This window comes from Pollicipes pollicipes, unplaced genomic scaffold (genome assembly GCF_011947565.3).
Source record: "Pollicipes pollicipes isolate AB1234 unplaced genomic scaffold, Ppol_2.1 Scaffold_5724;HRSCAF=6776_pilon_pilon_pilon, whole genome shotgun sequence".
Lineage (NCBI taxonomy): Eukaryota > Metazoa > Arthropoda > Thecostraca > Pollicipedomorpha > Pollicipedidae > Pollicipes > Pollicipes pollicipes.
The window spans coordinates 22,669,835-22,697,833 of record NW_023596746.1 but is presented as its reverse complement, the minus strand read 5'-3'; the positions used below and the strand labels follow the sequence as shown (position 1 = coordinate 22,697,833).

At 64.7% G+C, this 27,999-nt stretch overlaps 1 protein-coding gene across 1 annotated transcript; it reads right to left on the bottom strand.

Moving 5' to 3' along the window:
- Nucleotides 1–2: 2 nt before the first annotated feature.
- Nucleotides 3–27,661, bottom strand: LOC119102824 (CD2-associated protein). The gene is made up of 9 exons (XM_037226276.1): nucleotides 27,565–27,661; nucleotides 21,006–21,160; nucleotides 13,368–13,458; nucleotides 10,185–10,318; nucleotides 7,329–7,434; nucleotides 6,059–6,246; nucleotides 4,807–4,957; nucleotides 3,800–3,909; nucleotides 3–167 (listed from the first exon to the last, which is right to left on the bottom strand). The coding sequence occupies exons 1-9, from the start codon at nucleotides 27,659–27,661 to the stop codon at nucleotides 3–5; spliced, it is 1,197 nt and encodes a 398-aa protein (XP_037082171.1).
- Between the last annotated feature and the right edge of the window lie 338 nt (nucleotides 27,662–27,999).

Below are 27,999 nucleotides of genomic sequence, written 5' to 3'. Positions count from 1 at the left end.
CGCTACACGGTGAAGTTCATGTCCTTGACGAGCTTGTCCAGCCGGTCGAGCTGCACCTGCATGACCAGCCGCGACTTCTTCTCGGCGTCCAGCTCGTCCAGCACCGTTCGCATCCGCTTGGTGTAGTCGGCTCGCAGGGCGGTCAGCGCCTCCGAGAACTGGCGCGCCTGGCGACCCCGACGCCGACCGTCACAACTCGGGCCGGCCCGCGCGGCGAGACGCAAACGGACGAGGCCACTCACGCACGTGCGGGGAGACGGAACGCGAGCGTAAGGAGTCGCACACTGCACACCTGAACTCGAAGGTCAGCATTCATATATGGACTGCTGTGACGCAGGATTGCCAGACACATGCATGCAAAGTATGAACTTGAGCGCCTCGAGTCGCAAACAGACTGCTGCTTGCCGGCCTCGCAATCCACACACGGAATGTTCGAGCTCGAGCTCACGAGTCACATACAGGGATCGACAAGAGGACAAGGATCGACAAGAGGACAAGGATCGACAAGAGGACAAGGATTGTCAGGCCCAGCTCCCTTGGAGTCACATAAGAACAATCAAACCTTTGTTCACCGCAATCAGACAAACGGGGACCGCGCAGCGAGATAACAACTGCGGACACCGGCGGCGCCCACCGACGGCGTCCGGCCCAGCGCCTCACCTGTTCGTTCAGCTGCTTCTGGAGCCGGCTGCACTCCTCATGCAGCTCTCGCGTGTCGGTCGGCCGGCCGGGCGGAGCGGCGACGGCCGCCGCCACCGCCGCCACTGACGCCGGCAGCGCGGGTCGGGCCGGAGCGGCGGCCGGCGCTGCCGCTTCCACCGCCTTGGCGACGGGCACGCGGGCCGTCGGCTTCCGAGCCTTCACTGCAGGGACAGAGACGCGTCAGCGGACCGCCATGCAGCACGGAGCAGCGGCAACACGCAACACAACCTCCAAACCAACTGCCCCAAATGCAACCCCATTCAAGGGCGGTCAGGAAGCGGCCGCAGTACGAGCTTCAGGCCCACTCCACGCCGCCGGGAGCCGGAGCGCCGCGCTCACCCTCTGACGGCGGCTCGGGCCTGGCTGGCCGGCCGGGGGCGGCGGCCGGGGCGGCGGCAGCGTCAGCGGCGTCCGGCGCCGGCCGCGACTCGCCGGCCGCCTTCTCCTCGTCTGCAACAGAGCGCCGCGTCCGGTCAGCCGCCTCCGGCATCGCACGGTGCAGGGGCTCGCCCCGGCCGTGCTGCCGGCGGCCTCCGCGCTCGGACGCCGTCGCGCCGCCCGTTCCGGAGCGTCCGTCGGGCGCCTCGCAAGCCTCGCCGACATGCGGCGGCCGTCCGCGGCCGGCGGCGCCGACCCGCGACTCCCGCCGCGGCGCGCACACCACCACCCAGGCCCCAATCGCAGCCACCTACCCCGGTCGCTGGCGCTCGTGAGTCCGCCCGGAGTCGCACCTTTGGGTCGCGGCGCCGGCTGCTTTTTGCTGTGGGCGCGCTGCAGCTCACGCATCCAGGGCGGCGGCGCGGCGGAGGCGGGACCGGCCGCCGCCGCCGGCTCCGTCGTCTGCTGCTCCATCTTATCGTCATCGGTCTCCACTAGCGGCGCAGAAACACGGGCTCTACAAGCGGCCACCACAGGCACGGCGCCGCCGCTCGGGCCAGGCCGGCGGTCGCGCAAGAGGCCACCGCCTGGCGGCGTGCGTAGGGAGACAGGCAACGAATGGGGGCAACGGCCAAACTCGAGCATAAGTGAGCAGGCAGCCAGTGAGCAAGCAGCTACGCGGGTCGGCGGCTTGTGCTCCAGCCGGAATGTGCATACATCTACAGCACGATACATGCATCCTGAGCTACATATTCAATAAAGCACCGCATGCCGCGTTGACAGAAGTACAAGCAGCTGAGAGCTATCCACCTTCGACAACACCACACAATGCAGCAGCAGCGTTACAGCGCGCGGAGCCGACCAGCGGCAGTCAGTCGGGAGCCGGTACGAGTGGGAACGCCCGCCCGGTTTAGCAATCATCCTTTCCGGCAAGATCACCCGGAAGCTCAATCTTATGAGCTTTACTGGTTGTCCCAGAACGAGAACGTAATAACCGCATACGTGACGTGCGTCGCATGCGCCGGTTTCAGACACTAAAAAATCAAGTGGCAGTACTGGACACCCTGTGACTCACATTAGCAGCTTGGCTTGATTATTGCACAAGTCACGCAACTGGTGCCGTTTACAACTAATTTCAAACTGCGATGCTGCTTTGATGATCCCGTGTTGGGGAGATGGAAGCTCTCCCAAGTTCGTGGATGGGGGCAATATACATTTTTTTTTGTCATTTCTTTCTAAACAACGTACATAGTGTCAATGCTAAGCTTCCAGCAAATTGGGGGGGGGGGAGGGGGTTAAGCCTCCCATCTTCCCGCCCCTAAGTTGTGTCAAACGCCACACAAAACCCGGACTCAAACAGCGATTATCGCAGTGTACTACGTTCCGTGCCGTGACGATCTCTCTAACGACCGATAGAGACAGGGAGAGAACATGACAGATGACATCAGTTGTGGCATTACGCTGCCTTCGGTGCCTGCTGCCGTCTGAGTCGCATGACCCTGGACTCCAGTGCGGTATTCGTGTCAGCATGCACATACGTGCGCCACACATAATATCCGCGGACCGCCCTCGGCGGACGGGCGCGAGAGGCCGGACCCACCTAGCCGCGAGATGCGCTTGTTCTGGGCGCGCTGCAGCTCCTTCATCCAGGGCGGCGCGGCCGGCGCCGTGGGCGAAGCGACCGGCGCGCCGTCGCGCTCGGCCGAGCCGTTCACCAGCTCCGGCTCCTGGCGGCGAGGCGCGAGAGCCGGGTCAGCGGCCGCGCTCACCGCGCCCACTCCGCCGCAGCGGACGCGGCGTTTGCGACCGCGCGACACGGGAGGGGCGGCGCTCACGCCCACGGAGCGACGCGGGAGTAGCGGCGCTCTCACCCACGGAGCGACACGGGAGGAGCGGCGCTCTCACCCGCGGAGCCACACGGGAGGAGCGGAGCTCACACTCACAGACCGTGCGGGACAAACGTACACTCATGAGGCTGTTCTGACACCGATCTCAGCGGGCGGGGAAGAGGAGACGCCGGCCTCACCCACCATCCGCGCCATCGGTCACCGGCTGTGGGCGGGGCGGGCCGGCGGCCCGCCCCGCCCTGCGGCGGCCGGCTGGGCGGGCGGCAGCCGCGTACCGACACACGGGCATGCGGCGGGCGGCGGCCGCGTACCGACACACGGGCATGCGGGCGCCCGGACAGACAGCCTCGGCCCCCACCCGCCCGGGACCGATGGCGGCACCCGAACAAGCCGACCATGTACCTCTGACACAGGCGTCTCCACGGGCGTCGAGGGAGACGGCGAGTTCTGTGGCGACATCTGTGGAGGGCACAGGCACACTAAGCTGCGAGCGATCGAGTCGGAACGCTGCCCCGCGCGGCGGGACAACACGCAGTGCAATCTACAAAAGCGACTTTCGGCAGAATTGCTATGTGCTGCTAGGCTACAGAGCTGAGAGTGAGCGATACGAGGTGTAGGCTGAGACTGGTCGCCAACAAGCGAGTCGGGCACGCAACCATCAATCGGTGCAGCTAGCAAAACACGCCGTGCAGCGTCGGGCAGAGCCATGTGCTGGTGCACAGCCATCGACATTCACAATCTACCACACCTAGTGTGCAGGGGTGCCCAAACTTTGTGAGCTTGTCTCCGACCCATCGTGCTGAGCCGGGTCACTGTCCGCCGCGTCCGCGGGTCTCCGGGGGCAGGTGCGGTGCTCGCGCCGGCCAACTCACGCTCTCCCGGACGAAGATGCTGGAGGGGGGCCGGCGGCCGGGCGCGCGCGCGCGGTCGGCCGTGATGTGCGTCAGTCGATCAGCGCCCCGCTCCACGGCGTCGAACTCCTCTGCGGGTCGGGCGCCGGCCGTCAGCGCGAGGCCGCACAGACGGCCGACAGCGAGGCCGAGGCGCTCGTCACGCGCGGCGCGGACACCCCGCCGCCGCCAGCGACGCTCACGGGCAGCTGGCCCGGCTCAGTGACAACTCTCGAGAAAATCGATCATCGCTTTCGCGCCAGGCGTACGCTATAAAAAGGAACGCATGCGAAGGCGTTGGCCTATCATTACGATAAGACGCCGGCTACGACCAGCGGCGTCCTCATCAAGTGCCGCGCCACACCCGCCTCACCTAGACTCGTGTCCCCGTCGGGCTTCCCCGCCTTCTTGGCGCCGTCGGTGACGCTGGTCGGCGCGGCGGCCGGCGGCGCCGCCACCTCTGTTTGGACATGCGTGTTAGTGGGCTCAGAATGGGGCGTGTTAGTGGGCGGCGGGACGGCCGGTTTTGGAGCGGGCGGCGGCGGGGAGCTGGGCTTAGCCGACTGCTTGAACGCCGTGGCCGGCGGTGTCGACTCGCGGGAAGCGTGGTTGGGGGAGGTCGGCTTGGGCGGGGGCGTCTTCGGGAGGGCGGGGGGTGGCGCCGACGCGCCGGGGTCGGGTTTCGCGCTGGCCGGGGGCGGGGAGGGGGCTGCGGATGGCTGCGGCGGCGCCGTGGACGGCAGGGGAGGGGGCGACATGGCTGGCACGCGACCCGCCTCTCCGGGAGACTCTGAAACGTCGGCACGCATCAGCCGGCACAGATACACGGCGCGACGAACTCACACCGCGACACCAGGAAACATCCGCGCTGTGGAGGACCGCCCGCCTCACCACCTGCCCCGTGCATAATGCATACCGCACCGAGCGCAGCTGGATCCACCGGCTTCGTGACTCATGACTAGTGATTCTCCCTGCCGGCCACTACTGACCGGTGGCGGGCCGACCGGCGGCCGACGGCTGAGGTAGCGACGGCGCCCGCTTAGGCCCGGCCGGCTCGGCGCTGCCCGGCCTGTCCGTGGCCTGTGGCGCCTCCGGCTTGGTGAGCGGCTTGGACGGCGGCTTGTCGGGCCGGGCCGGCTTCTGCGGGCGACAGAGGGGACGCGTGACTGGCGCGTGCGACACGTCCGCACGCGCGCGCACAGCAGCCGGCGCAGGCCCGGTCAAGGTGAGCCGATCGGCGTCAGAACACGGTCCATCGATCACTGCAGCCGCAGCCTCAGCGTCGCAGCTCAGTCACAAAGGGTTCACAGCGAACTGGACACACTGGACGCAGTAGACTGGGAGTACTGCAGCGGCGGTCATTAAAACCAGCGCAATGGGTGATTTAGATACCATCATCTTAACAGTACTTCGAACCGTAACTGGCTTTGCAGTCCCAAACCTCACACCTTACTCCCACTCGTTGTCAGAGCAAACTCCTACCCAAGAGCGGATAAAACATTACCACCGTTGACAACGTTAACTACTACCACTGAACCACCGCTAAGTCGTTCGCACTATTCGCAGCTGAGCATGCTTTGGAGCCGTTAACAGCCGATTTCATGAGAAGGCGACGTCATTCCCCTCCCCTCCCCCCCCCCCCCCCCCCTCCACAGCCGCGCCGACTGGGTCCGGAGCCGGATGCGACCCGGCGCCGCGCCTCTAGCGTCCCCGCCCCCCGCCCACCCAGCTAGCCCAGGACGGCGCGGGGGTGCGTGCGGCGGCCCGGGTGGCCCGCTGACTCACTGACTCTGAGTCAGCTCATGCACCGCGTGTCTCCGGCCGGCATCGACTCGGGGCGAACCCACTCCGTGGTTGGCACGCTGTAGGAAGCCTATTGTTTTTTAGCGCGCGGCGTTCCAGGCAAATACCAGCTGGCGGCAAATACCCGCCATAGGTCGCTGCGCTGATACGAGCTCGCACGGCGGATGTGCTGGGACACAAATCAGCCGCCGTTGGCACAGACGGCGTACAATCAACAGTGAACGCCGGAAGGTCAACTGGGCGTGTTGGGGGCGACCACAGGCTTGGACGAGTCTGAAGCCTTGACTGCAGCGGCTGAAAACACAATGACAGTGACAAAATGGCTTGTCCAAACAGCACTGAGTTGTGTCAGAATTTTACCACGTTGCTCACTGCGCGGTGCTTTTAGACTGAAGCGGCTTAGTCCCTCAAACCCCCGGCGGCCGCCCGAGAGCCCACCTCCGCCGTCGAGATGACCTCCACGAAGTTGTCGGGGAAGACGCCGACCTTCCCGGCCAGCTCGCCGCGCCACCAGCCCTTGTCCTCGCTCTCCTTGGACACGATGGTGACGACGTCGCCCTCCTTCAGCGTCAGCTCGTCCTCATTCTGGCGCTGGTAGGCGAACAGCGCGCGGCACAGCTCCTTCACTGGGACACACGGCGGGCGGCACGGTCACGCGGCGCTCGACGCTCTCCCACCGCTGGGAGCTCAGCACGGAGAACGGTCCCACACGGCGTCGGACACCGCTCCTTCACTGAGCCACAAAACACGGGAGCGGGAACATCGAACCCAGATCGTCCCTCTAGTGACGATGGAACAAGGTCACACAGCTCCAGCCATCGTTACAGACACTCACTGGCCAGCTCACGATGCGGTCAAATTAATCCGCGACACACCTCACCCCAGTCAAACCCTCACTGCGCGCGACCAACGCGTCCGCTCCACGCGTTCGTCAGTATGTTTGCGTAAGCCGGCACGACACCGCGTGAAAAACACTGTTTATTTACGGCAGTTGTACTAGGACTTCAGTCGCCACCGAGACCACTCATCGCCTTCTCCTCGGAGACAAGGTCAGCGTCACCGTCCAGCTACGGGCGCGCCAGTTCCCCGCGGTGTATGCCGTGATGTCAAGCGTGGGGGCGGTGGGGTGCAGGGCGGGGGGGGGGGGGGGGCGAGCGACCGGAAACAGCTGGCGGCGAGCGGCGGATGCCAGGATGTGGCCGCCAGACGACTCACAGCACAGGAGTGATCTGTACAGGGCGGAAGCAGAGCACGGCGTCTCGTCGCTGGCCCACCGTTGGGCTCTCACGACCCGGGCGCAGGCTCTGCCTGACCAGTGGCCTTGGGACGGGCTTCCTGACCAGCGATCCAGGGACGGGCTCTGCCTGATCAGTAACCCAGAGACGGGCTCCCAAATCAGCGACCCGAGGACGGGCTCCCCGACCAGTGACCCATGGACGGACTCCCAAATCAGCGACCCGGGGACGGGCTCTGCGTGACCAGTGACCCGGGAACGGGCTCCCTGATCAGCGACCCAGGGACGGAGTCCCTGACCAGTGACCCAGGGACGGGCTCCTGACGTGGCGCCACCGAGCGTCCCCGCCCCGGCGGCTGCCCTGACCTGGTTTGGGCGGCAGCTGCGGGGCCGGGGTGTCGGTGGCCGCTGCCGCGGCCGGATCGGGCGGCCGGGGCAGCTGCGGTCGCGTCCTCCCCTCTCGCAGGATGTCGCCCAAGCCGCCGCTGTTCTTCAACGGTTTCGGCTTGATCTCCTGCACGGGTTCCGTGTCGGCAGCCGGCGCCAGCTCCTCCACGAAGTTCGACGGGAACACTCCCACCTGGCGGTCGAACGCGGCGTCAGAGGTCACCCTCCGCACAGTGACGTCACCTGCGACGCGCACCGCACGGCGAGTGCGACAACGCGAGGCCTCAATCAATCACAGGCAGCCGAAGCGGCCGCCGCGGGCCGCTGCAACGCTTCCAAGGTACCGCCGCTACCTTGTCAGCGCGGGAAAGACCGCAACAGGCGCTGCGATACGTCGCCAGCGTTGCATGGTTCGGGCCACAGCACGCACGCCGCGGCCGGGCGCGAGCCCGGAGCGGCGGCGCGACAGCGTGTCCAGCGCGGCCGACCCAAGGTCACTGGCAGCGCCGCCGGCCGCCCGCGCCGGGCCGACCCCCGCGGCCGGCAGGCAGACGGGGTCGGCCCGATCCGGCCTCTGCAGTCGCTGAGATCCACGGCGGCGCGGAAAGAATCCCACACCGGTGCCGGACGGCAGACCACGTGACCCGTCACCAGTGCTCCGCGCCGGACCACATGATCCGATGACTGCAGCGCTGCGCGTGGGGGCACGTGACTCGCGACGCGCGCTGAGCGCCAACCACGTGACCTGGCGGCCAGCGCTGTGGGGTGGAGCACGTGACCAGCCGCTCCTGTGCGCCGGCCGGCCCGTTGAGTCACTGGCCAGCCGAGCCAGGCCTGCCTCCAGTCAATCCATACCGCGGCGGCCCGACCGGCTACGAGAGGGAGGGGCTCTGGAGGCTCTGTCGCCGGCGGCACCGGCAGCGCGGCGCCTACAAGACCGCCCACGCCCCGCATCGCCAGCACCCCGCCACCCGCCGCGGTGTGGAGACTGCCCACTGCCCGGCAGCGGCAGCAAGCCATTGCCCCACGGTGGTGACTACTGGGGCCAGGTGTCACCAATTTGGCTAGAGATTAAATGAGATTTAATCTGAGATTTCCCCAAATGAGATTTTGTCCTTTCCAATTTGGCTAGCAGCATACAAGTTCTGTTTAATCATGCAAAACATACTTCCGTGCCACGCTGTCTCCCCGCTCAGCTTTCAGTTTGGTCGCCTCCCCCTCTAGACCAGCCCCGACCGTCCCCAGTCACCGAGGCGTGATTACACCCACGACTGCGCCGCCAGACCTGGGCGGTCCTGCGCTGCCGGCGCCACCTCAGAGTGCTTCACAGCATCCGCAACGCCCCGACCCACCGCTCGCCGCCTGCTGAGGAGGGGGGGGGGGGGGGGCGACGGCGCCGCGCCGCACGAGCCCGGCCCACGCCGGACGGTCCGGGCTGCGCAACGGCCGGCCGGCCGCCCGCGTCACCGCTCAGTCATGCGGAAAACACGACGCTCTCAACACCGGGCAACGGCCTTGGACAAGTTTCCCGACAGCCAGGTATATTAGGTTTCGTTGCGGTGTGCTTGTCCCCGTGGTGTGTCTGAGGACGACTGCTGGGCACCGGTCGCGGTGTGCATGCTGCTCTGGTCACGCATCTCTGGCGAGTCTGGCGTGGCCTGGCGTGGCCGCGAGGCTGATTTGGGACAAACACGCGACTAAAGTAAACAATGCGGTACGTGTGTCCGCGATTTTCTCGCTTCACACTTGCTCGCTATGACTCCTTGCTCTCTGACTGTTATCTTGTTTCGCCCTCCATCGGACTCTGAGACTCAGCGAAAAGCCTATAGTTTTACGGGATCTCAGCGAGGCATCAGGAACCAAGGATTAAATCATTGTTCGGACTACCGTTCTCGCTTAGTGTGTCAGTGTGTCAGTTTGGGCCAGTACACTCTGCGGCCGTTGTCAGGCAATGAGGAGTCCTTACGGTTAGATCAGTTGACAGAACACTGGACTTACAATCAAGAAGCCGCGGGGTTCGAATCCCAGCAATTCCTGGGATCAGAACAGGAATTCTCGAAAGAGAGCATGACCGTTGTGACGCAAAGCTGGTCCATGGCCAAGCATCATTCGCTGCCAACCAGCATCACATCAAGACCCCGTAACACGTCAAGACGACTGGAGGATTTCCTCAACGAAACGTTGCGTAACTAGTACATCAGACGAGGACGATAGTTCAGACAAAACACCTATGTTTCGGCTTAGGACGTGTTATTCCAATATCTGGAATGTAAACATTGGTTGTTTTCACTGGCGCGGTATGAAAATTGCGCAACAAACCAGCCCGGCATGCTGCATCTGGCTACCGTTAGGGTTGCAAAACCCAAACAGAGCACCAGAACCACGGCTGCAAGGTCAGTGTGGTCCCGGGGAACCAAACGAAGCGTTCATTTTGTTTTTGACCGTAAGACTACGCGAACACTGGCCTGGTAAACAGCCATTAGCCCTGCCGTTGTCTGCCACGCTGAGCACCGCCGCCACCCGCGCACTACACACGAACACGGCATGACTCGGCCCAATGCGCCCAGACACCTGGCAAAAAAGCCGCCCGTGCAGACGGACGACCGGTTCGCCCGCTCAGGACGGCCGCCCCTGTCATCCCGGCGCGACGAACCGGACCGCGCGCCGTCGCCAGCCTGGATCCGGCAGGGCCGAGCGCGGACGCGCCGCTGCAGGAGCGCTGGGCGCCCACCGACTTGGCGCGCGCCGACTCCTGAGTTATCTTGCGCTATCAAGGTTGATCACTCCGGCGTGAGACAACATATTCTTACGAACGTTTGGGAAGCTGTGATAAATTACACAATATCCAAATGAACAGCTACCGGCTACAAAGGAACCATTTGACACCCAGTCGCCGGCCAGCCAGCCGCCGCCGGCCAGCCGCCGGCGCCGGCGCACTCTCACCTTGCCGTTCAGCGAGCCCTTCCACCAGCCGGGCTCCACCTCCTCCAGCACGTCGATGATGTCGTGCAGCTTGAGGCCCAGCTCGTCGGCCTTCTCGGGGCTGTAGCTGAAGAGGGCGCGACAGCGCCGGCGGCCTGTCGACGGAGGGCGGAGGGCGCCGCGTCAGCCGCCGCCCGCCGGGCCCGGGGCAGGTGACGCAACACGCCTGCGTCGCGCGAGGCGCTCCCGGGAGCGAGATGACCCTGTTTGTTATTGCCTCGTGCGATGCATATTTTCCTGGCGGATTATTGCGTCATCGTCTTGCATTAGGTCGCGAAAGCACTGCTACACGGCCACGGGCGCTAGCCGTCGGGCCCGGTGTCGCCGCCACAGAACGCTTACAGTGATAGCTATCTAATCGACGCGAATACTGATGGGGCTAGCACGACACAATCTAATCGTCCGCACACCGTCACGCTCTGGATGGCCAACACGCCTCGGGCTATCGGCGGCACGCCGGAGACACTCACACCGGCGCCTCCGATAGACAAACTGACGGAGACCAGACACGGGAACTGACGGGAAACCGGATTGCAGGCAGAGATCGCGACGACAAGCTGACGGAGCCGAGGCCGTGGCACTGTGGCGGAACAGGTGATATGGCCGGCCTGACGGACGGACCGAGCTCGGAGTGCCGGAGCCCGAGCCTGTGAGGCAGCACCGGCGGCCGGGGTAGCGTCTGGAGCGGCGGCGTCGGCGGAGCCGCGCGGCCGCCCTGCCCACCGCCGGCCGCCAGTATGGCGTGACATGGCCCATGGGGTAACCACACGACCGGGCCCACCGACAGCGGCAATGTCCGACGACGCCCGACGGCCCACCAGTCGGCGTCGGGCAAGCTTCCACGGCACGCTATGTGATGCGCAACCCTTCGGCGTATCGACGTCAGGGTCGCTGTGGTGCTCCCAAACTTCCGACGCTTGGCAAAGAGCACTCCAAATGAGCTCAGCCTACTCCACTGAGAGGTAGGAGAGACCCGATAAGCCGCCCAGAGCGCGAAGCACGAGGTCGCGACGCGATGGATTCTCCAGTGTCAATACGGAAAATTACAGAAAAGGTGGGGCGAAACGCTCAGTCAATACATCAAGCCTGACGGTGGGGCGGTGAGAGCACGGTGACCGCAGCGCGTCTGTCAAGCGCTGACGCTCCCCTCCCCAGTCGCCAAACAGCGCAGCATGCCGGTGGCGGAGTACACAAAGGCGTCGCTCCGCGCCGCCGTCCGTCCAAAGGCTGGCCCGTTCCGTCGACACAGCGACGGGGGCAGGGGGGGGGGGGGGGGGGGGGGCGGGGTCCGACGGGACGAAGCGGCCTGGGGCGCGGCGCGGCGCGGCGGGACAGGACGGGACGGGACGGGACGGGACGGGACGTGCGGACGGCGGCACAGCCGGCGAACGGCGCCGTACGCGCGCGCCGACCGGCGTAGTCCCGCCCGCCCGATGGGGCCGCTCTGCCCGGAGAGGCGGCCTTGACGCCGCACCGGCGACGACAGGTCCGCGGCGGTACGGTGGCAGCACGCCGCCCGCCCGCCGCACAGACCACCGGCCCGACAGCCGGCCGGCCGCCACCGGTCGGCGCCACGCGTGACGAAACCGGCTGCACGAACACACCGATCAGCACTGGACGGCGCCGACGAGAGCCGGGGAATGTCGTGGGAGTCGGCTCTCAACGAAGCGCCAGCGTGACGGCCGTGTGCCGGCTCGACCGCAGAGGTGTTGCACGAGCCGGATTTATCCCCATTCTCCAGAGACGGCTCTCACTTCCTCGCTGCGCCAGCCACTCTCTCCCAGCGAGGCCACGCGCCAACGCGAGCCAGACGTCGCCTCCCCCCCCCCCTCGCCTCAGCTGCGGCGGTGTCCCGTGCCCGGCATGCAAATCTGCTCCCCGCCCCCGCTGCTCGACGAAGCACGCGCTCCTCCCTAAGGTCTGGAGGTGCGGCCGGGCTGGGCTGGGCCGGGCTGGGCCGGGCTGGGACGGGGTGGGCTGGGCTAGGCTGGACTGGGTGAGTTGGGCAGGGCTGGGCTGGGCTGGGCTGGGCTGGGCTGGGCTGGGCTGGGCTGGGCTGGTCCGGGCTGGGCCGGGGCCGGGCCGGGGCCGCAGCGGATCGTTCGCCGTCACCATCCGTACACGACATCGGGTCACGCGGCCGCCGCCATGACGTCATCTGCCGCACCCCGCGTCGCGACGTCACAGGCGACGCCGGCGGCGGCGGCGCTACATACCTGTACTGGTCATGGCGCAGGTCCGGCCGTCGATCTCGCCTCACGCACTGACGCCGCTCGAACCACTGGCACGGGCGGCGGCCGCTGACGCACCACCACACGCACGTCCGCCGCGGCGCGCGTCGGCTCGGGCGGGCGAGCACGCCGGACGCCGACCGCCGGTCGGTCGGTCGGTCGGTCGGTCGGTCGCGGAACTCGGCGCAGCTGAATTTCAGCGGCGCCCGGCCGGCGGGCGCGCCATCGATTTCACGTCGGGCGGCGGGTCAGCCGGGCGGCGGGCCGGGCCGGGGTCAGGGCCGTGCGTGCACTCGTCGCGGACGTGCCGGCCGCAGCGTGCGGCGCGTGTGTGGCGCCCGTCGCCCGCCCGATAGCGGCGCGGTTGTATCGGCCGCCCGCTGGCGACGGCGGCCGATAACAGGCCGACACCGGGCGAGGCCGTACGGCGCGCGATTGCAGCGCGTTGCGGGGAGCGCGACGCCCGCTCACCACGGCCGACTTCGGTCACCGTCCAAGGCCGGCTGGACGCGGCACGGCGGCGCGGCGCGTGTGCGGCCGCTGCGCGCGAGTAGCACTGGCCGCGCCACGGCGGCAGGGGCCGCGGCGCGGCGCGGCGCGGCTGGGTGGCGCGGCCGCATGCGACATCTCGCGGCCGGCGCGGCAGACGGGAGACGCGCTGGCCGCCGCAAGGTGGCGGACGGCGCCGGCCTCGCATGGTGCCGACGATAGAGCGCCCCTCCAAAACTAGCGAGGAAGGGTGGATGGAGGCTTAATCAGACGCCCCACGCGGTTGAGCTCAGTCTACAATAAGCTGTATGGCCATCGTCACAGCTCATCGGGGAGGGGGGGGGGGGGGGGGGAGCGGGGCTGCCTCCGGCCACGAACAGCGGGACGAAATCGGCCGCCGCGTCCGGCGCCGGCCGAATCTCACCTGGCCGCTTGGTGACGCCGTTGGGCTTGAGCGAGCCGGTCGGCGGCTCGGCCGGCTTGGGTCGCGGCTTGGCCATGTCGCGGTGCACCATCTGAAACAGAGCGGCAGCGTCAGGTCAGCGGTCGGCTCGGGACGGGACGCGGCCACGTGTTCGGGCCGCCGCGCTTCAGCCACCGCAGTCGTGCCGCCTTCATAATCGATTTTAAAAAAGCATACAATCAACAGTTATGCGAAATAAGTTGATATCAGAGTCCTTGCTAAACATGGCTCCTTGCGAAGGCCAGGGCACTACACTTCGCCACCAGCACCAGCTCAACGGCACCTTGTGCGGACAGATTTTAACGTGCCATGCGGGGTAGAATGGCCCGACCGCCCCGGGCCAGCACGATCCCCGGGCGGTTGCCCACTGACTGACATCCACGCGTCAAACAGCGCGATGCCTGGGGCGCCAATCCAATGTCTGCCACAGGGTTGCCAGCAGGGGCAGCACCACCGGGTGGGCAGCATGAGCAGCCACCCACCCTGCAGTCAGACACGGTCGCCCATCACATCATTTTTTGAGAGGTTACGCGGCGCGCGCTGTCGCGCAGCCAATAATGGAGCACCAACAACTGGACACCCCATCTCGAAATTCCGGGAGGCTCATCCACAGCCCTGTGTGTGATGTACGCGATACGCGGCAACGACGCGGTCAGCAGGTCCGGCCATGACCCCTAACGTAACGCTGCATTGATGGAGAGGAGGTCCCAGCTATGGACAGCCAGACGTGGTCAGGGGTTATCGTGCTGCAGGCAGCGGCTCTCATGACCGGGTGGATGCTGGAATTATCTTGATTTGAATTAGGAATTATCTTGAGAGACTGAGAGGTCAGATAAAACAGGAGGCTTGTCTCGTGACTGAGAGCAGGAGACCTGTATCATGACCGAGAGCAGGAGACCTGTATCATGACCGAGAGCAGGAGACCTGCATCATGACGGAGAGCAGGAGACCTGTATCATGACAGAGAGCAGAAGACCTGTATCATGACAGAGAGCAGGAGACCTGTATCATGACCGAGAGCAGGAGACCTGTATCATGACCGAGAGCAGGAGACCTGTATCATGACCGAGAGCAGGAGACTTGTATCATGACCGAGAGCAGGAGACCTGCATCATGACCGAGAGCAGGAGACCTGTATAATGACCGATCGCAGGGGACCTGTATCATGGCCGAGAGCAGGAGACCTGCATCATGACCGACAGCAGGAGACCTGATCATGGCCGACATCAGGAGACCTGTATGATGACCGAGAGCAGGAGACCTGCATCATGACCGACAGCAGGCCACAACTCTGTGCATCAGACGGTTGGGTGATAGATGATGATGATTGGGGCTCAAGGGCGTGCCGAGAGGTGGCCTCTAAGGAATGGATCTGGCGTGATGGGGAGCCAAGGGACGGCGCGAGGCTCCATGATGACGGAGAGAAAGCTCCCACGATGACCTAGCTACATTTGAGACGGCTGGGGTTCATGTTACGACGGAATGCCTCCAGTGGCAGGGCTGGCCAAAGCTGAGATATGTTCAGATGTGCGTTTCAGCTGAGTAAAACAGGCGTGAACGTTTGTGTGTTGTTGACCGGAAGTGTGCCATTACGAACAATGATTACGTAAATGAGTGTTTGTACAATGAGAAGTTTTTGTGCGCTGTACACTACACAAATATGTGCCGTCTTACAGGGCCACACTCGGCCGTGCCTCAACATATATGCACGATGTGGGAATGCTCCACATTTGATAATCCAGAAGCAATCACCGGAGAAGATACAATAAGGCAACTTACAATCATCGGTATATTTCTAAGTGGAAAAGACTGCAAGACAAGACGATTTCTCTGTTTGGTTAATGCGCTCCTCAATACGTCAGTTCTTCATGAAGTCATCGGACCTTACACAACATTGATTAGGAACAAATTGACGGCCGTTGTATCTGAAAATCGTTCTCAAGAACGCCAGATATGAACGACTCGACAATTATATTTTTATTGGTCTTGATCACCACATGGTTAACGGAATGGCAGGATTTGAATGACGTTATTATGGCATTATGGATGCCTGTGTGATCTTGAAACACTCCGAAAAAGCATCCCCATTTTCGCGGGCGTGTATCTTAGGAACTAGAGGGGTTTGGGTCTTAAGACGGGCAAAGTTGTGAACTGCACCGAATGATCTTCGAGATCGCTATTCCAGTTCGAAGACGCATACAAATATGGAACACTTCCTTTAATCAAGCAATAAGCGCGGCTTTGGTATGCGGCAAGGTTTAGAAAAAGCGACATTTGCCCTCAAATGGTTATGTAAACCACAAGATGCCAAGCCACAATAAAAGGATGCCGATCGTTAAAAAAACGTTGGATTTCCCTCGCCATGACTTCGAGTCCGAGACCAAGTCTTCTTCTGACCACGAGGATGTACGTTACATGATTGCTAGCAGATCCGTGCAGTAGCTCAGACAAAGCCCCAATGCCACAATAATTCGTAACACACGCGTGTTGCTTGTTTTTTATGGAACTATAAGCAAATTGGTGCTGCGCTGAGGTCGTAGAAACTGATGGTCCTGGAATGTGCTCTCCCATTTTTGTCCAGCCAGTGAAGGGACAGTGGTGCGCTCAGAGGCCCCTTCACTGCGGTGAGTCCACTCTGTGGGAAAGGTCCACCGCGGGAACGGCATACGGCGCCCATCCTCCAAATCCCCTAACCGTCGCGGCGTCGCCCCTGCGCCCCACAAAGAGCGTGGCGCGAAGTACACCTACCATGGCCTCCAATGTGTGATAAGTCGTAATGTATAAGTTGTATTCTAGCGGCACGGTGTCCCAATGAGGGGTCTGTGTGCGCACCCACCGATCAGTTCGCGACGTCGCCTCTGGCGCCAGATGTCCGGCGTCCTGCCAGCCTAGCCACGGCGACGGCCTCGCGCCGGTACAGACTGACGTCGGCGGATGGGAGCGTCTCGGCGGGCGGCGGGCGGCGCCCAGCACGCCCCCCCCCCCCCCCCCCCGACCGAGAAAGCCCAGCTTAGCCACCAGTTAGTGTTTCCCAGTGTGCCGCCGTCGGGAGCGCCGGCGGGCCGCCGCTCCCCGCCGGCTGTCGCGTCGGCCGGCGGCCCGAGCTCGCCCGCCGACGGCGCCGGGCGCCCGCCGTCCAGCGCGCGGCGCTGCTCCGTCACAGCTGGGCGGCGGCGACAATCGACCGCGGGACTAGAGACGACTGGACCGGCGGCGCCCGTGGCGCTGTGTAAACGGCCTCACGCCACGGGACCGGCCTCACGCCGCCGGACCGGCCCCACGCCACGGGACCGGCCCTCACGCCGCGGGGCACAGCCTCACGCCGCGGTGCCAGCCTCATGCCACGGGACCGGCCTCACGCCGCGGTGCCAGCCTCAGGCCGCGGGGACCGGCCCCACGCCGCAGGACCCGGCCGCAGCTGAGCAAGGTCGGCCGACGGTCTGCCTCAGTCGGTCTGGTTCGGAGGATGGGTGATCCGAGGTCCACACAGCAGACCGGAACGCGGCGGCGATGCACTGCTCCGACAGACTCCGTCCAACAGCGTCGGGACTTCTTCCCCGTTCGTCATCCGCCCAGCTGACTTTCTCCGGCGAGCCTGATTGGGAACACTGCGACTTGCACGCGCCTGCATTGTTTGCTCGAACTTGCGCGGGCTACTTTCCGACGTTCGCAGCCACAAACTCCCACGGCACGTCCCAGGGAGGGGCCTTAATCCCTCAGATCAGCGGCTGGAGAGGCAGGCCATCATCGTGACGGATAAACCCCGGATAACGGGGAGCGGCACCGCAGCAGTCAAACCCCGCGTTGCCCATAATCCCATCACGGACAGCATACGATGTCCATTGGGGACGGACATCATGTCCAGCCCTGAGCCGCTGCCCCTGCACAGACCGCGCTCCGAGCGGCAGCGCGTCGGGTGACTGAAGCCGGCGGCCGGCGGCGGACGCGACAGTTCGATCGCTCGGCCGACGGCGCCCGTTTCCGGGCACCAGATCGACCGGGGCACGGCGCCGCCCTTGTGAGCGCCCGCTTCCGCCGGCCGGCAAACAGCGCGGGCCGGCCAGCCGACCAGCCGCCGCGCGCGCGGCCCGATCGGCAAACAGCTCGGTCGCTAATGACCCGCGGAATTCGGCCCGCGGTCCGCCGCGCCGGGTGACGGCGTTCCCTGCGCCGGCGACGTCCGCTCGGCTCCGGAGGTCACAGACACCTGACCCCGCACGCGGCGCCAGCCTGGACCGATGGTGTCTCGGGCTTGGTGCGAAGGGGCGGGGTACAGCGGGCGTCCTCAGGCGCATCACTGCGCGTACATAGCTCACGCACTGAACTGAGCAGCACCCAAAATCAGCGTGGGAAAGGCCAAGCTGGGGAATGCTAGCAGCGCGGTGGTTTCACTAGGCGGAAGGGAAACCAGAGGTGTGGGGTTCAATTCCCAGCGGCGTCCGCGCTTCCTGCCAGGATAGGTAGTGAACGCCACAGAGCGTCAGATACGGAGTGCGTCGTAAAGCCCCAATGACAACAACGACCAACCGTGAGCACAGTCATGTCACATCATTAGTTGACGCGACATGACTGACCCCTGCCCCATGACGAAAGCCGCAGCACAATCGGAAATGGACCAGCGCCGCCGCAGACCACGACCGAAGGCGGGGGTGGCGCCAACTCAGGCCGTACCGCCTCCGCGCCGTCCGGTGCCAGACCCTGGGCCGGGCGCCGCAGCGGCGACGCCGCCGGCAGGAAGTGGCCGCCCAGCGGTGCAGCGGCGGTTACGGCGGCCGCGCCGGAGCCGCACACGCGGCGCGGCGCGGCGGGCAGGGGGCGGCGCCGCGCCTCCTGCGCGTCAGCCCCACATCCGGCGGCGGAGGCAGCGGCGGCGCTGCACCTGCCCCCTCGGCCCGACGCCGGCGCGCACTCACCTCGGCTAGCAGGTCCATGCGTGCGGCGGCGCGGCGCAGCCCGGCGCCGGCGCCACCTGGACGCCGAGTGGCGTCGCCGGCCGGCCGGCACGCTAACGATCGCCGGTCCGGCCGCGGCCGGCGCACGCGCTCGCCCCGGCCGGCCGGACGGCCCGGCCGCGCCCCGGGCCCATGGCGCCGCCCCGCCCCGCCCGCCCCACCCCGCCGAAAAACTGGCCGCCGGCGCGCCCATCGCATGGTCGGCGGCGAGGATGGGCCAGGTCAGGAGGGTAGGCTGGGAGCGGGGCGGGTCAGGAGAGCAGGAGGTCAGCAGCGGACCGGGCCGGGAGCTATGGGGGGGGGGGGGGGGTCAGGAGCGGGCCGGGGCGTGAGAGACGGGGTCGGGAGCGGGCCGGGGCGGCGCAGGCCCGGACAGGCGGAGGCCGCGTCTGCAGTTCACCGCGCGTGCGTCCATGTTCTTAAGTACCGCCAACTAATCCCATTAGTCTCACTTACGCTAAGCGTGCCACTTCAGCGATTACCGAAGTGCTTAACAATTTTAGTCGCGAACAGCGGTCGAGACGACAGAACGCGGTTTCTCGAGGCTGAAAGGGCAACGCCATTCATCGGCCAAGGCCCGTATGTATGTTTTGGTTTGAACTCCATAAACTTCACGTCAAAGCACCAGGAGACAGCGCGGTTTAAGGATGCCGCACAGTTCACAGCAAAGCATATCTCCAGTGTCCACGACATGAGAGCAACGGTTCTTGGCTGTAAAATTAACTACAAGAGGGTCGCATGAGCGCAGGTGAGCATCCTACCATGCCCTTGCAAGGCTTTGATGGGTAGATCCATCAGGGCCAGAGAGTAGCAGCGCCCGGGTCATTCGAATCAGGCCGCCCGTGTGATCGCATGACCTTTGTGACCCGCCTCTGCGCAATGTGCAGTCGCCCAGCGCTCGTTAGGGCGCCACTTTCTGCGCAGAAGCCGGCGTGAGCCAATAAATTCTTCCGGGCATGCGATCGTTACAACTCGCAAATGCTCAGCAGGTCCATCATTAGGAAACCACATCGTCGACCTGTTCAGTTCTCAGGACTCATGATGGAACGCGCAGACGGGAACTGTCAGCGGCAAAGCGAGGGTTGAGGGTGACCAAAGGTCAGTATGGTGTGATAGCAAACCTGCGGCGTCGCGAAGGCAATGCAGTGGTGGACGAGCCCGCTTAAGCCCAGAGAACTGCTTCTGAACTGTAAGCTCACAAAGCACGTTACTTTCACGCCATGCTGTGTCGAGCCAGCAGCAACATTTCGACCAGGCTTCGCAAGTATTCCCAAGCGCCGAAAGTCCTATTAGCAAGTCCGGGTGCGTGGCAAGTCGGAAAGTCCCGGCACCGACGACCAGCAACGTCCGGTGCCCGGCCAGAACCGCTGCCGTCCTGCCAGCTGCACCCCAGCGTCCCGCGACACAGACTCCGGCCGCGCCGCGGCCGCGCGGCAGTTCGTCAGGACGGGACGGCTGGCGCCGAGGCCCGACCGTCAGGGCGGCACGGCTGGCGCCGAGGTCCGACCGTCAGGACGGGGCGGCCAGCGCCGAGGCCCGACCGTCAGGACGGGACGGTCGGCGCCGTGGTCCGGCCGAGCGGCGTTCGTCCCGGCCGACGGCTCGGCGTCGCCGAGCGCGGCCGTCGGCAGGTGGCGCCGTGCGCGGCTAAACAAAGGTCCGGAAGCGGCAGCCCGCTGACCCAGATCGCGACTGGGCCGTACGCCGCCGCGTCGGCCCGCGGGGCTGGCCGCCGCCTCGGCAGGGCACACACGGGCGGCGGCGCACGCCTCCGCCGCGGGCGCGCGCCTCCGCCGCGGTCGCGCGGCGAATCCGTGTCGATCCGCGCCGGTGACGCGTGACCGGAGGGCGCGCCGCCGGACGATCAGACCGTCGCCGAGTGACGCAAGACCCGCGGTGGCGTCGCCGGTCGCCGCACCTCCCACGCCCGTGACGTCACTACTGACCCGGCGCCCCGTCCGCCGTGTCCCGCGCTCGCCGACGCCGGCCGCCCGGCGCCTCAGGCGCTGCCGCGACACCCGGCCCCGTCAGCGGCGGGCGAGACGCCGTCGACTCCGCTCGCAGTAACACCGATCCAGCTCACAGGGCCGCCGTGCCACGGTGTGTGGGGACGGACAGCCGCGGCCTCTGCAGCAGCCGACAGCTCCTGACCGCCGATAGTGCCCGCCCAGGCAGGTGACGCATCGCCACCCCAGCTGGGAGGGCGTCACAGGCGTCACCCGGCCTCGGCCGCCCGCGCCGTGACGGTCCGCCACGGGCCGTCTCCTGACGCGTCCAGGTGCGGTGGTGTGCCGGCGCCGGCTGTTGTCCCACAGAGCCGGCCGGCCCACTGGCGGTCGGGCCCGGCCGGCGGCGCGGCATGCACACGCGAGCCGGCCGGGCACGGCGGGAAGCCAATGGTGCGGATAATTCTTTAGGCAGGCGCTCTTTGTTGCCCGACCTAATAAGCGTATCGGTAGCGCACGGACGGCAAAAAAAACCGTGGCCAGCTGCGCGTCTGTCCAACATTCATCGAACCTTTTTTGGTGACTCAGCGGCTACCCGCCATCGCCTCCGCCACATAACACATCCGCGCGTCGCGCACCAAAGCGCCGGACCGGCCCGGCGTCGAGGGCAGACCCCGTCGGCCGCGTCCGGGCGGACCTACCCTGACGAAGTTGTCCGGGAAGACGCCGACCTTGCCGCGCAGCCGGCCGCGCATCCAGCCCGGCTCGGTGGGCGTGAGCTCGGTGACCATGTCGCCGACGCGGATCGTCAGCTCGTCAGCGTGTTGCGCCTCGTAGTCGTACTCCACCAGCGCCTCTGCAACACGCGGGGGGGGGGGCGTCAGTCGCGCGGCGCCGGCAGGACACGGGTCGGTCTCAGGCCCCGGCCGGACGTAAGCCTCACCTCACCGCCAGCGACAGCGACACGTCCACCCGGCCAGCCACCGTGCTGCCGCGCCGCCACGGCGGCGCGTTACGTCCCCTCACACCAAAATGCTCCTGTATTATTTCTTACACGTTGAGGAAAATGTGACTCACAAGCGTTGGCTTATAAGGTCACACCAATGGAGAATGCTATACCGTTATTTGAGCAACGGGAGCTTCCGGCTTCGGTGCGTGGCGCCATAAGGCATTATCATTACCATATAAATCACTTCTCCCCTCCCAAATGAGCACTACCATATTAATAACAGACGTGACATTAACTTAAGGCTGATAATAATGAGAGGCATGCCTAAAGTTAGATAAGGTACAATGTACATCACTACCGCGACCCCATAGAACAGCTGACATAGAACAACTTGTTTTCGGTATCATACTAAGCATAAGCTCACCAACACGTCGCTTGGCGATCCAGTCACTTTAAGGCAGCCAAATACTTCATCATGTGATTGGTGACGAGCATGAGCGGGTCAACAACTAATGAGAGAAGGCTCCGCTTTTTGTGAGCGTATGGCTGTAACAATGCCGTTCACAATGGATGGCTTCGGTAGTTAGGCCGGGCAGAGGGCACCGAAATTCCCACCGACGCGCGCCCAGCCACGTCGGCCGTCCACTCGCGCCGCGCGCCAGCACTTTCGCCGGGAGTACCAGCGCGGTGCGGCCGCCGCCGCTTCCCACCGTTCGTCAGCGCGGCGAGAGGGCGGTCGCTAATTCCCGGTCCAAACACGGCTCCCCCGCGGCCGCCGACACCGACACCCGGCGGTGGCGGCGGCGGCGGCGTGGGAACGGCCGCCGGATAATCCCCTCCCTCGCCCGCTCCCTCCCCGGCCGACGGCCCGCGCGCTGACGGGACGACATCGCGTAAACAAAGGAGCACTCGGCGGCGCTACAGCCCCATCCGCGTAACCCGCCCTGTTTACCGGCCGCCGAGCCGGCCAAACAGGGCCGTTGCGGCAGGCCGAACACGGCGCCTGCAGCAGCGGGCCACCCGGGCACGGGGCGGCGCAGAGGGCGCGTGACCGGGGCGGGTTTGGAGGCGGCGTGTGTCGCAGGTGATACAGCCGACGGGCATCACGATCGGCGGCGCCGGAACTGCCGGCGGTCACGGCACGCGCCGCCGGGCAGTGCGTGGCTGCACAGCCAGCGCCGTTATGGAATCGTTACGCCCACAGCGAGCACGTCACGCGCCCGCATCGGCTGGGACGGCCGGCGGCTGCCGCGTGGGGCCCGGCGGGCCGGCCGGCACTCGCCGCGGGTGACCTGCGCCGGGCCGCGCCGACGCCGGATGTGACGCCGCGGGTCGTGACACGTGACCGGTCAAGCAGGGCAGAGCGGCGCCGCGTGAGCGGCCAACCGGGGCGGCCCACGCGCCGCGGCCGCCCGGCCCGCGCCGCGGCGCAGGTATTCACCGCTCTCGCCGGGCCGTCTAATAGGGGCGTAAGGTGCGTCTGGTCCGGGTCAGACCGGCTCACAAACACGACAGCGAACAAATTGTCAGCGAGCAGGGCACGTGGTGCGGAGCGGTCGATGGCACCGGCACAGAGCATACATCGACGAAAAGCATCGGTGCCACCGACGCCGGCGGGCAAGCCGAGCTGAAGGCCGTCCAAGCCAGCCGAAGATTCGGCTGGCTTTACGACAAAACTGGGATTTGGTTCGGCCACAAGGGGGAACAAACGTCTTCAGAGGGTGTCCTCAGTGCTTTGCCCAATCCTGCCCCACGTGTTCACCAGCCTCAGTTCCCAGTGGCACGCTCTCATACCCGTGCAACGCTCAGGAATCTGAGGCACCTAAAGCCCGACCTCGACAGCACCACCGGCCTTCCTCCGGTCGTCGATCGGTGCCGGCGGCCGGGCGGCGCAGGCCGCCGCAGCTCGTACTCACTGGAGGCCAGGAAGCCCATGGCAGCGACACGGACAGCGACAGCGACAACAGTGGCGGCGGCGGCGGCGGCAGCCGGCAGACGACGGCGCCGCGCCGGGACGGACCGGCGCGATGCCAGCACGGCCGGCGCCGTACCAACGCGTGCCCGGCACATCACAATCGATGGTCGACAGATCAATGGACGCCCCTCTCACCTGGCCAGACTGTGCCACCTCCGCCGCCGGCAGCGGACGGCAGGGGAGGCGCGCCACCCGACAGCGCGCCCGGGGCGGCCGGGCACGACGCCCACGGGCGGCGTCGCCACCTGGCAAGGTCGGAAGCCCACAGCAGCTCACCCGTAACGCGATGCAAAACGAACTTCCCGCGCTCGAGGGCTGGTGGCGCGCTGAGGGTGGCGCTCGCGGGCCAGACAGACGACACGAGGAATGCGCCCCAGTCATGACGCCGAGCGCCGGCGCGGCGCTGGCACGTCCTCGGCTCAGATCTCACCGCTGGAAGTTGTTGCCACTAATTTGGTGCCATTGAGGCATTATTAATTTGCACCGGCGGGTGATGAGTATGCTAATTCGTTGATTTCCCACCGGCAGGAATACCTGCACAGGGGCCTCACGCGACGACGGTCCATGGCTTTAATTCCCCACATAGTTCCGACTTGGTAAGGATGAACTGCTTGCATGCAACTGCTGTTTGCAATCTCCCCATCTATCCCACAGACCGAACCAGGAAAATTGGACACTCAAACGCCGATGCACGAACAATGCGGGCCATGCACCAAACTCGAACAGAAAATACTGTCACCCGACGTCCCCCGGCCGCCTGGGTATAAAAAATGCAAGCTGGTATCAGAACATATTACGGTCAACAGCTCACGCGAAGCCACATACGTGCCCTCAGAGAACGGACTGCTAAGAACGGAGCTATGAACGAAGCACGCGAGAAAAAAACTACAAGAAAAGCTACGAAAATTGCCGTACTGTATGACGTTCTTTTCCAGCCCCCCCCCCCCCCAAAGCAGGAATAGCAGAGACGTCCAGCGTTAACGAAGCAAATGAACCCACAATTATCTAGTGTAAACATAATACCATGAATTATCGAGTCTTTCACTGGACTTGATGTGTCTGGACTGAACTGGACTGGACTGGACTGGACTGGACTGGAGGTGTTTGGACTGGACTGGAGGTGTCTGGACTGGACTGGAGATGTCTGGACCGGACTGGACTGGACTTGACTGGAGGTGTCTGAACTGGACTGGAGATGTCTGGACTGGACTGGACTGGACTGGACTGGACTGGAGATGTCTGGACTAGAGGTGTCTGGCCCGGACCAGACTGGTGCGTCTCGCACTTGGAAGGTCAGCACCGCAGTTCGTGAAGCTAGATGACAACACCGCGGTACGCGACACCGAATGATCACAAGCGCAGTTCGCAGAGCTGGCTGATCGCCAGGGCAGTACGGGACACTGCAGAAACAGCAGTGCGGCAGGCTTGTAACAGCCATCACATCCGTTGAGGCTGCCCCCGTCCGTCCCGTGTCGGCCGTGCTGTGACCGAACGCCGCCGCCTGACCCGCCGGGCGCAGGCCCCCGCCTGCCGGCCCTTTTTCCCAAAACGGCCGCGCTGGACGGCCAGCACGCCGCTGCGGCCAAATAAAGCCAGCACGCGACCGGGGGCGGACGTCATCGGCGTCGCCAAAGAACCCCAGCACCGTGCACGCCATGCTCCGCCCGGCCAGTCGGCGGCTGGTGCCCGCGCGCCACCATCCCGGCGGCAAACACGCGGCCTTGACAAGGAGCTTCTGACAGCGCTCAGTCACTGCACGTTCATTATTGAAGAAGACCGACCTATAAGCTAATCACCTTCTAGAAATACTGGAGCACTTGCATAACAATAAGACGCAAACAGCAACCACCAGACATGTTCAAGTGTTAACTCAGCGGCAAAAATACGCCAGATTAATGCGGATCACCGCAGCATGACTTCCTCGGTGGCGTGGGACCAGAGGGGCGATAGCAGACGAGGACTTCCTCAGCGGCGTGGGACCAGAGGGGCGACAGCAGACGGGGGACTTCCTCAGTGGCGTGGGACCAGAGGGGCGATAACAGACGAGGACTTCCTCAGCGGCGTGGGACCAGAGGGGCGATAGCAGACGGGGACTTCCTCAGCGGCGTGGGACCAGAGGGGCGATAACAGACGGGGACTTCCTCGGCGGCGTGGGACCAGAGGGGCGATAGCAGACGGGGACTTCCTCAGCGGCGTGGGACCAGGGGGGGGGGGCGACAGCAGACGGGGACTTCCTCAGCGGCGTGGGACCAGGGGCGACAGCAGACGGGGACTTCCTCAGCGGCGTGGGACGAGAGCGGCGACAGCAGACGGGGGACTTCCTCAGCGGCGTGAGACCAGGGGGGGGGGCGATAGCAGACGGGGACTTCCTCAGCGGCGTGGGACGAGAGCGGCGGTAGCAGACGGGGACTTCCTCAGCGGCGTGAGACGAGAGCGGCGACAGCAGACGGGGACTTCCTCAGCGGCGTGAGACGAGAGCGGCGATAGCAGACGGGGACTTCTCAGCGACGTGGGACGAGAGCGGCGACAGCAGACGGGGACTTCCTCAGCGGCGTGAGACGAGAGCGGCGGTAGCAGACGGGGACTTCCTCAGCGGCGTGGGACGAGAGCGGCGGTAGCAGACGGGGACTTCCTCAGCGGCGTGAGACCAGAGGCGGTAGCAGACGAGAGCGGCGATAGCAGACGGGGACCTCCTCAGCGGCGTGGGACGAGAGCGGCGGTAGCAGACGGCGAGTGCCATCATCGCGCAGACGGAAACAAAACGCAAGAGATTGAAGCCAGCTTACTTGGGACACCCTGCACAAAAGCCTTGTCAACGCAAGTGCATTGAACTACATTCCCCCTGAGTTTGGCCGGCAGACGTAAGTGATTGTTAAGCGCTCCCACGTAAGTCTCCAAGCGACTTTGCTCACAAAATAACCGGATTCGGACCAGACAATGCCCAGCCACTTCGATCCACGAAACAGAGAAATGTGGCAAGGTTTTCCGTACTGGGTGACTGTGACGAGCATGCTGTGAGGAACCGCAAACACATCGTGTGGGTATTTGGTCACGCAATTTTTGCAGACTTCATCACCTATGCAACCTCTAGGTATCAATCTCCCTCGATTGAAACGCGACGTGTTGAGCTCAAGGTCAGCCTCGGAAGCCGTGACACTGGCCGATGCCCCGGTGACCTTCTGACGCACCTACGTGTCAGACGGTTTTGGGACATGCTAGCGATTTGTAGATGGTACACCCTGGCAGCCAGAGGCTCTAGCTGCGGTGTTCCGACATCAATTCTCAAACACCCTCAGCAGCGGGCAGAACCGTCAGATGCTCTCTCGAGAGCGCGTGACCCGATGCACATTTCTAACAACACGCGCCGCTGACCCTGGTCTCCTCCCCTACTGAACGTATCGGCCTCCCGCGGCTCCGACGACGTCAATGAGAACTGAGCCTGGTTTCTGGTTTTGAGATTGGTTTCGCTTCGACCCGACGAGACTTGAGCCCGGTTTCACGGCGCGCTCTTCCGTTTTTCGTCGCAATTTGAACATCTCACTTTTCGCATGTATAGATGGAGCAATGCTACATTTTGCTCCGATCGCCATGCCGCGGGAAAGCCACGCCAGGTCCAAAACCTTACACGACACACGTGCTTTAAACAATACTGGGCTTCGTATTGCAGAAACCTGCATTGAGATGTGACCAACCTGAGATGTGATCAGTAGCTGCAAAGCTATCGCCTCCGGAAGCCTGGAGGCGATAGCTTGGACTAGCTGAAATTTTCCCGTATTTTAAGCGAGACTCGCAGCCCGCCCAGTCAGCCCAGGCGGCGGCCTCGCTCGCAGTCAAACTATAGCGCACCCATCCAGTGCGCTGTCCACATCAACACCATGCCACACGGCGTCTGTCCTGCGCTCAGATCAACAGCGTAGCCTGTGGTCAGCACTACTGACCGCGGTGCGCCTAAGGAATGTTTGCAGTCGGGTTCACAGGCGGTGCGCCGCCACGCGCCCGTTGGCGGGGCACCCGGCGCAAACAGGCCATTAGTTCATCATCGGCGCGATTGGTAGGGAGTTAGCGCAGTGTCCGCAGGAGCCCCAGCCCGTGCCGACAACCGCGCCCAACGCACCGATGCGCACGAATTTTTCTTGAGATTCTGAATGCAAAAGCGAAAACGTTGCTGGAATTACGGCGAAATCCAAAATGTGCCGTAGACCTAATCGTAAAAAATTCAAACGAGACAAGAAACGTAGACGAAGAAGGGACGAAGTACGGTCCCAGCTGCCCTGCCCACAGTCATCCCTGCGGCACGGCAGGTCTGCGGGCGGGGCGATGTGGCCGCATGACTGACCTATTCTGCAGCGTCCGTAGCAGTGGTGGAAGGTGCGGCTCTTGTGACCCCTGGGCAGCGTCACCCATCCGGGGTAGGACATGCCCACGCCGATCATGGCTACCCGTGCACCGCGCGGCCCGGCGGCGGACACTCGACTGGAGGCGCGGCGTCGCGGCGGCCGCCGGCGCGCGGGCCCGTGGCGGCCCGCGGCGTGCCCTCTCGCACCGCGGAGCGGCGCTGGCGGCCGGCCGGCGCCGCTCCCCCACCGCCGATACACACATACACACACACACACACACACACGGCTGCCGCCGGCTCCGGAGCACGTCCCGCCGCATCGTATGGCTCACGAATCCGCTCGCATGGCCACGAACAGCGTCAGCCGGAATTGAGGCGTGAAACTGGACATGGCAGAGGCGTGAATACGACGTTCCCAATGACCGACTAAGTTCG